Here is a 12,654-nt window from a genome sequence, read left to right on the forward strand (position 1 = left end):
AACTAGACAGTAATTCCCAAATATGAGTGTACAAAATATTTCCAACTCATAACCATGACTATCCTTTAACATCAAGTCTACCCTAATGTTTTTTTCTTTTCTACATTTTTGGTTTTAAAATATCATTTGTTTTAGGAAAGAACAGTATTTTTTGCTTTTTTTTTAAGTGTCTTGAGTTTAGTAAAACAATGGTCCCAATTTGAAGTGATTCCCTAAAACTTCCCTTGGAATTTCACTAAAAAATGAAATAAAAATACGTAGAAACCCCTTGTCTAAGTAACATTACAGAGGAAGGTGATGGTTACATGATCTACAAGTCAGTCTTGAAGAGAAATCAACGAAAACCCCATATTGTTAAAATAGAGTAAGATACTTGCTGTCAAATTTTCGGCCATCATATTGAAAAGCACTGAAAGAATCTGAATGACTATCTGAGCTGATAAGATCACTGCTCCCTGCACTTGCAGGAGATGTCCATTCTGAAGGTACACCTGGGTCATCAATAGGGCGCATTTGGTTCTGCTTGTTTAGCATATCAGGGAGGTCTTTGGGAATTTCCAGGCTGCCTGGACTACTTCCTCTTCTTGTCATAGTCTAAATTCAAGAGAGATTTATCATGAAAAAAAGGTTTTTAAATTCTCATTAAAGATCTGAAAACTTGAATTTCCAAGACAATTATCACAATAAATGTTGAGATTTAGGGCCTGAAGTAGGAGGGGGAAAATACACTAACCAAACAATCTATATAATTGTATGGAACGAGAGCCTGAACTACTGTTGGTCTGCCTGAAGCAAAGACCCAAATATCAGATGGTGCTAGGCATGAGACTCTTAAGCCCCAAAAGGATCTACGAAGTGAATATACATTAAGACATAGAACAAAATATTCAAATGGAAAAAGCAGCAGCAATCAGAATGGAGTAGAGGAAGAAAAGAATGATGCAAAGATATCATTCTATAATGATTATATATAATGATTCTATAATTTTTTCTCACTCAAGAAAAAACACTGAACTAAAAAAAAAAAAGGAAATGTAATGGACCCACAGACTTTTACTAAAGACAAGCTGAAACCCAAATGGAATATGACCATTCAAAAAAAGTAGTTCAGCATATATTTGTCTTTACCAAATAAGCATTATTAGGGTTAAAATTGCTTCAATTTTAATTTGCCATAAATTCTAAAACTCAAAGATAACTTTAAAATCTATTCCAAAGTTATCTGGAATGATTAAGCAATCAATATTTATGCTATCAAAATTACAGGAGTTTGGTCAGAAAACCCATTTTCCTGCTGAGGACTGGCAACAGACACCAGAACAACCTACGAGCAAGGTGAAAAACAGAGGGAGAGGCTAGCCTCTCCCTCTGTTTTTCACCTCAGTAGCTGAGCCAACAGGTATTCCATTCACTCTGGTCAAAACCATAAGCATGCTTGTTTTATGTATCTTTGAATAAAAAATACTACAAAATATAATTTTAAAATTTTAATTTAAAAAATGGTTAAATTTGGGGGGGAAGGTTGTTTTGAATAAAAATTCCCACATATATTATATACATATACATGTACAAATATGTATTTTGTAGTTTCTCTACTCTCCTCTCTAAAATCAAATAAACAAAATAATACTTACTGAGGCATTACCACTTCGAAGTCGTTCTGCTATAAACTCATCCATCAGATCTGGAACATTAGCATTGCTGCTGCCAATATCATTATTAAGAGGAGGCAGTTTTTGGCTCATGTCCTCTTTATTGACTAAAAATAAATAAATAACCATATATAGTAAGGAAAGACTTAACTGCATTTTCTAAATTTGAAACAAACAAAAACAACCCAAAATAAATTACCTATGCCATATCAATTATTTGCCAAACATGCATTTATGAATAATTTCTCTCTTTTTAGATTTAAGAATTAGTAAATTGATATTTACTTTATTTAACTAAGCAGATGTTAGTCAATCTTCAGTATAACCTTTAATAGCAAGAAAGCTTATAGATAAGCACTAGTTGGAGTTAGGTTAATATTGCCTATAAAGAAACTGGTATATTTATCTTTCTCCCTACGACTATGCTACCACTTAGTCTTAATAATTTATAATTCCTTTTTCCTGAAAGAATATTTGCAAGAAATATATCCCTTGAATCTAGGCAAATCTCAGTGGGACATAAATGCATTTAAGTTATTCATAAATAAAAAGTCAATGATTTTGACATTTGTTCCTATTCACTACAAAATCTAATTTTATTGTTTTAATAGAGATTTTCACAAAGGTTTTTCTGTAAAAAGGAAAAAAACCAAAATAGTTATCTTGATTTTTTTAATGACTACATTATGATTTACATTACCAAGAAAGTGTTACATTTCGGAAATTAATTTCTAGAAAATAAGATTATTTCACTATTATGCTATTAAAAAGTTGATTTCTCTGCAATTAAAGAAAAATCAGCACTGTTTATATTCCTAATGAACTACAAAGCATTTCAAGTTAAGAAAATACAATGGTCAGGAGCTTAATGTGAAATACCATTATCTTTATATTACGGGCCAGGCTTTGCTAAGCTGTCAAATACTGCCCTCAAGTGGCATTAATGGCTCAATGCAAGTTGCATTCATTATACAGCGTTCTGTTAATCATGCTAACAAAATCATGTTAAACAAATAAAATCAAAACCTACCTTACTGCTGAAAGTTAATTCTCATATCTGTAAAGTTATTTTAAATTTGAATCAAGATAAAACAGTTACCATAATCTTGCTTTCTGTAATCTGTCCATAGAGGTTCCATATTTAAATCATGATTGGCTATCATGAAACCTTTATGTACATCTATAATCTCAGAAAAAAGAAAGTAATGATAAGTGTTTCAAGGATATAACTTGCACTCTATACAAATGAATTTTGTTTGGAAATCACTTAAATGAAAAGAAACTAAATCCACTTTGAGATTTAAGAAATAATTTCCTCTTCAGTAATAATTAAAAATGTTGGTGCTGGGAGTAGACCTTGATTTCCATAATGTTATATGATGTCAAAGTAATGTTCTACCAAGAAAAAAGATAAAACCAAATAAATCAGCAGTAAAAATAAATGAACTCATTTATACAGCTGGTGCCCTCAAACTATAGGGAGGTGGGGGCGAAAGTATTCCAACTCCTCAGTAAACTTAATTTCAAGGCTTGTAGTACATACACACACACACAAAAATATTCGATTTAGATAGCCTTTGAATGGTCATTAAAATTTTCCTATATCTTCCTCTTTCCCATCCTGTTCAGCAGCAAAGAGGTTTAACTAAATGCCTTATAAGGGAAATTAGTAATTTAAATAAACATTGTATGCTGGGAAAAATACAGCTGGGAAAAGGCGCATGCATAACCAAACAGAGAGAAAGCAGTGACCATCCCAAAGCTTTTTGATTGCTTATAGCTTGCTTCAGTTGCATAAAGCCAAACTGGTGCTGTCTTTCTCCTTTTGCGCTCTGCACACTGTAAGTGCTCACCTGCAGCTTTCCTTCCAAAATAGCCCATTACATGACTGTACAGATCCCTCAGTGGAGCCTCTGGTGGCATTCTGTTCTGCCTCTGTGGGGAAACATTTGCCTTCGGCTTTGAAAGAGCATGTACAACAGTTTTATAAACGCCACCCAGGGAGCCTTGTGGTAGTCCTGCCTCATGACCTGATGACCTAAGAGTACTACGACTACTTAACTGGCTACCTGCGATTCCTTCCTTTTGTACTATGGTGGGAATCTCTGTAGATTCCTTAATTGTTTTACTACTTACTGACATAGTAATTGTATCTAGAGGCCTGTACACACCAGGTTTTACTAGCTCTGTAACACTATTTGAGCTGGTATGGGGGTTGCTGGTGCTGCTACTGCTACTACTAAGGCCACTGAGTTTCCGCAGTCTCGTCTTCCATGGAGCCTCTTTGTTTTCCAGAGGATTATAAAATTGAACTGATTCAGTAGATGGTCTAAAAGTAACATGGACACTATTTCGTTTTTTAGTAGCGATTTTCATGATTTTGGCTCTATGAGTTACTGTTTCAGACAAGCTCCTTTTGGTTGGAGAAAGCTTGCTAGTGTTTGTAACATGAGGCATTCTACGGTTAATGGGTGCTTTTAGTGTGGTTTTCTTGGTATGTATAACATGTGGGACAGTTTTTCTTTCATTAATTTGCACACCCTTAACCTTTTCTACTAGTGTTACATCTACACAGGCATCTAATTCTGTGGCTGCTTGCCTATACAGAAATTTTCTCTTTTCTTTATCACAAGGACTACCTGAACTAGGTTCTGATGACTGTTTATCATTGTTTAGTTGCTTAGATTTTTCAGAAGGTTTTGTTCTCGTAAGACTATCTAATTGGTTAGGCGCGGTATCACTCAAGAAGACAGCTGAGTTTGGTTCTTTTTGAAACAGTATGTTTTCAGGATTCCCAACAAAAGAGGGGATATCTTCTGATTTACTTTCCTGGTCTATGTATTCTAATTTATCTAAAGAAGACCTTTCATCCCTATTTACTGTAATAATCACTTCCTGAGAAGCTGCATCTTTACCTAACTCATTTTTACTGTGATTTTCCTGGTTTTCCTTAAAATATTCTTTCAGGGAGGAAAGAAGATCATCATCTCCTTCAAGGTCAATGTACTGGATTTGTTCAAAGGCTGAATCTGCAAGTTCTACTGGATCTATTAAGTGACAAAGATGGTCATATATGCTATCACCAACTTCCAGAGAAGACTCTCTACTATGAGTATCAGTGATGTGGCTTTCAGTGGATCTAGTTATTGAAGAAGCCTCTGTGGAACTCTGCAAGCTTGGTGCATGACGGGATGAACTGTCAATTACAGGAACTGCACCTTTGGCTCGTTCAACAGTGAATGGTTCCAAGATGTCAGAAGTGCTGCTACTTCGAGGCAGTGGCTGCTCCTCATTCAAAGCACCAAAAACTTCATTTCCGGTGTCTTCACTTTGTGAGAAATGTCTGACTCTAGTTGGGCGGGGAAGTATTTGAGCATCATCAATATCTGTAAGAAAGAAAAATTATGTAGAGTAGAACTGTATGAATATGAAAAGCATTAATTTCAACCATACTCTAAGCATATGCTTAAAAATAAAAAACTGAGATATTTTTGTAAGCTCAATGAAAGAAAATCTATTAAAAATACAAAATCTGTTTTTAAATAATGACAGGCACAAGCCAAAACAGCATGTAGTGTCAATGAATTAGAAAACTACTAGAATACATTTTAAAATGTTAACATGCACAGAAAGACAGTGAGGTGATGAAACACTTGGAAGTGCAGTTAAAGATAGAGCTGTGCCAATAAATCAAGCAATTCAAACTTGCTATTCAATTTTTCCTACTTATTTAAGTTCCAAGCAGAAAAAGTAGATCTTAACACAGAAAGCTGATCTAAATATCCCATTGTAGAATCTTAGAGGGTATCATAAATTCTTGTTTCCTTCCTTACCAGACAAGAGGAATCATCTTTTCTTCAAATCTTGCCTATCTGTTTGATCACATCTTACAAATGGAAATCTCCACCCTCTTCCTAAAGTTCTTTGTCAGGAAACTATCTGTTCTATGAAGTGTTTTACTTTATTTTATTATAGTATTAACATCTATTCATCCCTAAAAAATAAAATCAATATCGTTAAAAAGTTAATTGTATTTTTTCACCTCTGACACAACAAAAACCTTTAAAACACTAAGAAGAAACCATCTCTGCCTGTCATTGGCCCTTTCCATTAAACCATCAAGCCTTAAAAACTGTACGTTTATCTTCTTACATCTCTTTGGAAAAACTACAGATTTTTAGAATACAAGTGGACATTACAGATCATCTAATTTAGCTCTGTAGAAATTGAGGCCCAAAGAGGTGAAGCCACTTTCTCAAATTTATAAAGTCTGAGAAGGTGGCTTAGTGTTCACATTGCTTTTCTTGCCTAAAGTGCTAAATAAATGGTAAATCCTCAAAAATATTTATGAAATTGAAAATTACAAGATGAAATACTATTTAACTGTACAGATATATACAAAATAGAAATTTTAGAAGTAAAATACAGTGTCTATGTTATCAAGAACTTTTCATTATCTAGAAATAACTAAAAAAAACTTTTTTAGAAGACAGCAAAATGTAACAAAAAGGACGAAGTCAAAAAGTCAGATATTGCTACTCACTGAGATCTGTAATGCAAAGGTTACAAGTAACAGAACTATAACTGAATAATCAAAATGAAAAGTTTAGATGCAGAGTAAGCCGGTGTCTTTTCCAAGACCACAAAGTAATTTATTGATGTTGTTAGGTCTATGACTTAAGTTTTTTTACTCTAGACTCTGAGAACAGTTTTCTCATTTATAAAATGGGGACAGTAATTCATAATATTCTCAGGATTCATGCTATGGATGAAAGGAGGCTAGTCTTGCTATTTCATTCATATCACCCTCTTTGATATTCAAAAGGAACCACTTTATACTAAATTCGGATCAAGAGAGATTTGTATTATGTCAAGATTCCACTATATTCCTGAAGATACATGTTTAGCCAACCAACATAGCTCAAATACGCAGTATCTCCTAAAGTTGAAACAATTAATTTCTTTTAACATTAGGCCGAAGGGGGTATAATACTTTAAAAAATGACACTGGGTGTCTTCTTCATACATTCCACTTAGAAATTCTTCTAAATGAGAAGCAAACCATTGCCTCAGAATCTTCACATTTATGTATTTATACTTATTATTTATTACTGCAGAAGATAACTAATGCATATTTGTGCATCTTGATAAATATAAGTATTTTGGTTTGTTATATCTCTCATAATCCATTCAAATAACTTCTGCCTAGAGAACAGAGATTAGTTTCTTTCCACAAAATATTCTAATAGGAATATTATGACAAATACTATATAAAGTTATGACAGCAAAGTTATGACAAATACTATATAACTTTTACGTAAAAAATTCTTTAAAATTTTATAGTTGAAATTTTATCAGCTCCAAATTCAAAATCGAAATCTTAAAATCTTCTTAAAATCTAATATTATGAGACTAGCAAATACATGAACTTCAGAAAAAAAGTAGAATATTAATTTTAATTTTTAGTTTACTGGTATTTCATAATTTTTCCATTCTAAAGAAGGCAGTAGAGATTACTGTGAAGTTCTGTTTTTAGGACTTTCTTCCAAAACCCAATCCTCACCTTGAATATTAGAAAATTTAACCATTATTTCAGCCAAAGTATTTTTTTCCTAAACTTTTGTTATCACATATGAGTATCTAAAACTTTTATGCAAGTTTATGAGGGAGACAGCTTTAAAAAGAATAAACCAATATTTTTCTACCAATAATGTACTGTTAGAGAATTTAAACAAAAAACTTTTTGAATGTTTTAAGTTTTAAATATAGTTCTTACATGAGCAAACGACAATACTAACTGCATAAAATCGAAGAAGAAAATAATGGTGACAGGAAACCAATGTCAGCACTTGAATTATGCATAACTGACTCTACCAGGTCTTAAATATAATAGGATTTTGTTAAGGACTAAATGACAGCTAAACCATATATAGTCTTTTCTACATGCTAGGCATTTCTAAGCATCTTAAATATAGTCATTTAATCCTCACAACAACTCTGTGAAGTGTAATTATCCCCTTTTAAAAATGAAGAAACTATTTAAATGACTTGTCTGAGGTTACACAACTAGAAAGTAGAGAGCTGGGATATCGAGTAAGGCAAAAATTAGACCATGTTCTTATTCTCTTTAATAATAATGTTATATATTTATGAAACAAATTCTTTAAATTGGTAAAAACTGTATTATTAAGAAAATTTATCTGTATAAAAAAATCTTAGAAATAATAACAGTCAAAAACAAATGTTTGTAAATTATACAGAAAAAAACAATGGACAAACTTTGTATTGGATAGCCAAAAATAATGGTGGCATCAGGTTTAAACAAAAATGGCCTTCACAATAATTTAACTATGTTGCTTACATTTTACCTTGAATAATACCAGTCTCTAAATTAAATTGGTTTAATCTAAAGTGTTAGTAAACACTGAATGAGCAAACCAAGAAAAAAGTTTAACAAACTAAAAAAAGCTTTTGAACATTGAGAAAATGCTTCCTATAGATCCTACAAAGTACAGAGATGTCAAATTTTATCTTTGGATTGCCTTAATATGTTTAGCATTAAAGTGTTGGAAATTATTTCTAGATTAAAAACTAGTTTTTTTCTGAATATTCTGTTTCAAGGAAAACTTTGCTATTTCAAAAGAAAAACTGTAAATTAAAAGTGTAATATTAGTGTTTAATGTATAAAAAAAATTCTTTCCACTAGAATTTATGTTTTGTATTAACATATTATCACCACTGCTTAAAATAGCTCTTATAACATAATAGGGGCTCAATAAACAGTTGTAGAAGAAAAGCATGTCTTTTGCTCTTTAAACTGTTCATTAAAAATGAACAGTTGCTAATTAGCAAAATATTGAGTTAGGCCCTCAGGGGAATAAACTCCTTAAGTTACAATACTATCATATTACTAGAAAATTTTAGTAATTTCTAAAACAAGGTACAGAATCAAGTGCCAAAATCCCTTTCACCAAAGTGAAATTCTGTTCTCCATTACAAATATCAGTAATAATATTTTTACAGTTCCTGAATTCATAAAATCACTTATATTAACATACAGAGAGACTGATGCCATTTTGAAGCTCAGGTTTTTTTCTGGAATTACCTAAAGGAAAAGACAATGTCTTTTATGTAATTATTTTTTTGGCCTATTTGGGCAAAAATGGCAACGTTATCTTCAAAGTAAGCAAGGATTATAGAGCATCTATGTTTCCAATTAAATAACTAATATAGGCTACTAAAAACTAGTCTTTTTAAGATTAGATGCTCAATTTATAGGTAATTCAAAGCAGTATCTACATCACTGAAATCATATGAAAAGACTGAAAAGCAACAAACCAAGCTCAATTAATTTTAATTAGACCACTAAAATTTAAACTACTAAACTATCTTCTACTCTTATCCAATATTATTTTGCTGACTCTTAAATTCTAGAAATAGACAAATGACCAATGTATCTTTTACGATACGAAAATTATAGTTTTATCTGTTTATGAACATTCATAACATTCATAAACATGAATGTTCATAAACAAAACTATAATTTTTGTATTGTAAAAGATACATTGGTCATTTGTCTATCTCCAGACAAATTTCTAGCTTCAAATTTTTTTTGAGAGGTACTTTTTAAAAAACGAACACAAAATTATTTCAGCAAAAAAAAAAACAAAAACAAACACAACTTAGAATTATGCTAGAACCAGTAAATTATAGATAAAAAAGTTATAAAAGATTACTATCACATATTGATAAGAAGAAATTCCTTGATTGTGTAAAGGGCCTACTTTTTGATTAGAGATGGAAAATTCTCTTGATCAGGCAGAATTTAGGAACAGGATGAAGTGTGAAAGATACCATCTTTGTTCTCCTGATACTCAGAAAATAGATGAAACTATTTTGCTCTATAGAGCACAATTCAAATAATGAAGCATTGTTAGTCACATTAGCAGTCTACGTAATCTGGCTTATACAAACAAGAGTCTTAACAGCAACAAATATGGCAAACACATTAGCAGTTTTAAAACTAATTGGAAGAAAGTGGGTCTGTGAACTTAATTTCAGGGTGAGAAACCCATAGTACTCGACTAGAAAAGAATAAGAAATAGCTGCAAAAGTATAAAGTCAATTGCCCACCATGCTTTGTTCTTTTACATCCCTTCTTTCATTAAAGTATTATTTTTGACAGTAAAAGTTAATTTGCTTACGAACAATTAATTACTGAGATTTCTGGTTTCTCTCAAATCTGTTTATCATGAAAATTAAAGACTGCTAGACTGGGCTACCAAATGTGCAGATGTACAATCTAGTGCCAGAGAAAGGCAGGGAGAGTGTGCTTGCATAGACATTAGTATTAACTTGTAGAGCTTTAAAAAATGTTAGCTGCTTGTGCAACCCTCAGCCTATTCTATCAAAATCTCAAGCATGAGCTTGGAAAAAAATACTTTCATTATGAGATGAGTCTGATATTAAGAATTAATGTCACTGACACAGTGTCAATGCCTTTGAACAAGTCCTCAGAGCTTAAGAAAACTCTTGAAGGATATTCAGCTATTCAACTTGTTTAGTCTGTATAAAGTTATACCATATAGCAACACACTCACAACAATTAGGTAGAATGGACATCTAACCAAGACTATCTGGAGAAAAAGAAAAGAAAAAAGGCTGGATAAAAATAGAGTATTTTGAAAACTGCGGTCCATTTTTAAAAATCTTAGTATATTTTTTTAAAAAGGGGGAATTAAAAGGAGTTTCCTTTTACTCCCATAAGGCTTCAAGAGGACCAGGTAAATATTTTTCTGGAAAATTCTATCTCTAACCAAAATCTAGAGTGACTGTCTATTAGTTTCATTATTATTATTATTTTTTACTTTATTTTTTGTGTGTGTGTGAAGTTATTACAGAAACCTCAACTCCTGATCTTAGATGATACACCCAGGAAATATTTTATTATGATTTTAATTAAGCCTGCTCAAATGAGGTAAAGATAAAATACTGCGCAAAACATTTTTTTCCCTTAAGTAATTCATTTCCCTTATTCTCTCTGTACATTAAACTATTCTAAAGTAAAATTTACTCAAACCTCAGAAGACAACATAAGCCAAATATTGAATGGTTGAGGATCTATGGTGAATTTTTAAAAAAAATTTGGGGTAGCACTAGTTTAAAAAATCTATTCATATAGCTCCTTTCTCCTCTCCCTCTCCCTCCTCCAACCACTAACCCCTCCTCCTCAATGCAACTAACACCTAAAAAAGTAAACTCTAGGCCTTCAATTTGCCTTCAAGAACCACAGGGGCAATTTTTTTTTTTTAAATCCAGTAATTCAGATTTCTACTGTGTAAGCCTATATAAGAATAATCCTGTCCAATTTTTATAAAGCTAATATTTAAATTATGACGTTAGTTTGATGTTTTCTCTAAAATTTTTGTGCTACAGGATGTCAATATGTGTACCTGGAAAAGTTCTCCATGCTTAAATAAGTTTGAGAAATAGTGAATTAAACATTTCCTTATCAAGACTTCTGGGGGCCTTTAATACATTGATGATGTACACTATGAATCTTTAACTCCTTATACATCTACTAACATTTCTTAGAAAATATTCTCAATTTATAGAACAGCTTTGAAAGTGCTGAATTCACTCATAAATCATTTCTCAGAAAAGGAGGTTTTGCTGCTACTTTTTATGTTTCTTGCCTTTTTAAAGTCCTAAAAGAAAAATGATTTTTACCCAAAATAACAATCTAATTATGGTTTTATACTGGATATGTACATATGCACACACACAAAAAAACTGGAGACAATTTTATCAATAAACATTGGTTTGAAGGATTATAATTTTTTATACTTTTCCATACAATCGGTATTTCCTAAAATTAACATTATTTTGATAACCAGATATAAGTTTGTTTTAATTTAGTGACTGCTGTCTCACTACTATCTAAATCTTTAAATCTATCATATAAGACATTTTATCCCAAATGGGAGAAATGAAAATAACAACAAATAAAGCTGTCATTTAGAAAATTCAAACATTCTTCATAAAACACCTCCCCCAATCAAATCATAAAAAGGTAATTTTTCAGAATTATGTATTTACAGCAAAGCAAGAATTCTAAAATAGGAATTTATCCTGGGTAAGAAACTACTTTAGAACACTTCAAAGGGTACAACCTCACCTTTATTTTAGTGTACTAATAATATTGTAGCACTTAACATGCATATCTGCCAAAATATTGTTTAAGTTGCAGACAATACATTTTGTAAAGTTCTCAAGATTCTGAGAAAAATAAATCATTTCTGACATTTTTATTTAATCCTTTTAAGGATTGGTGGCCAAACTTTTAAGAATTGGTGGTCAAACCTCATTTTAATTTTTCTAAACATGTCATAAATGGCTTGCACTAAATATTTTATGTATATTTTAAAGAAAATCTTGAAGCAAAAAATATATCTAGAGAAGTTTACAACAAATTCAGTTTCTTTTACCTATATCTAATTTAGTTGTAAGAGCAGAAACATTGTTTTGTTTGCCAATTTAGGTGACTAAATTATAATTTGATGTAAGCAACCAAAATCAGTGCTACTAATACAGGAAGGAACAGTGCTTCAATGGAGCACCAAAGAGACAAAATATCCTAATTTTTTATTTGTAGCTATGCATCAAATGTAATAAAAATGTTTTCTTCCATATATTAAAATTCATATTATTCCATTTATTTATTTTCTAATCTTACTATTTGCACTGATGATTTAAATTATTCGGGTATCTTAATTTTACTCGTGTTAAATATATTCATTCATCATCAAATACTTATTGACCATCCAGGTTTAGATTTGAGGTCAAATCTTCTATTTTATTATTGTCATCGATAAACTACTAAATCAACTACCAATCTTCATGAATCCATTAGAAATTCATTATTTCTAATTAACTGTATTTTAGGTTCAAAAATAATATTGAACATCTCTCAAAAGTATCATAAAGAATATGCTGAAATAAC

The 12,654-nt window shown here is 31.3% G+C and overlaps 1 protein-coding gene across 7 annotated transcripts in view; it reads right to left on the minus strand.

Annotated features, from left to right (window-relative positions):
• RALGAPA1 (Ral GTPase activating protein catalytic subunit alpha 1) overlaps positions 1-12,654 on the minus strand; it is a 211,538-nt gene that overhangs the window by 121,244 nt on the left and 77,640 nt on the right. For 5 of the 7 annotated variants that reach the window (XR_005657968.1, XM_039885675.1, XM_039885669.1 and 2 more), the window contains 3 exons: positions 3,506-5,038; positions 1,635-1,759; positions 378-594 (listed from right to left, as the gene is read on the minus strand). Coding sequence is in view for 6 of the 7 variants with exons in the window: in XM_039885675.1 (XP_039741609.1) it covers positions 378-594; positions 1,635-1,759; positions 3,506-5,038 (1,875 nt within the window). In the remaining variant the exon portion in view is untranslated. The remainder of the gene's footprint in view (positions 1-377; positions 595-1,634; positions 1,760-3,505; positions 5,039-12,654) is intronic. The other 2 variants (XM_039885672.1, XM_039885673.1) reach the window with 1 other exon arrangement.

This window comes from Pteropus medius, unplaced genomic scaffold, assembly GCF_902729225.1.
Source record: "Pteropus medius unplaced genomic scaffold, Ma_sr-lr_union100, whole genome shotgun sequence".
NCBI classification, from domain to species: Eukaryota; Metazoa; Chordata; class Mammalia; order Chiroptera; family Pteropodidae; genus Pteropus; species Pteropus medius.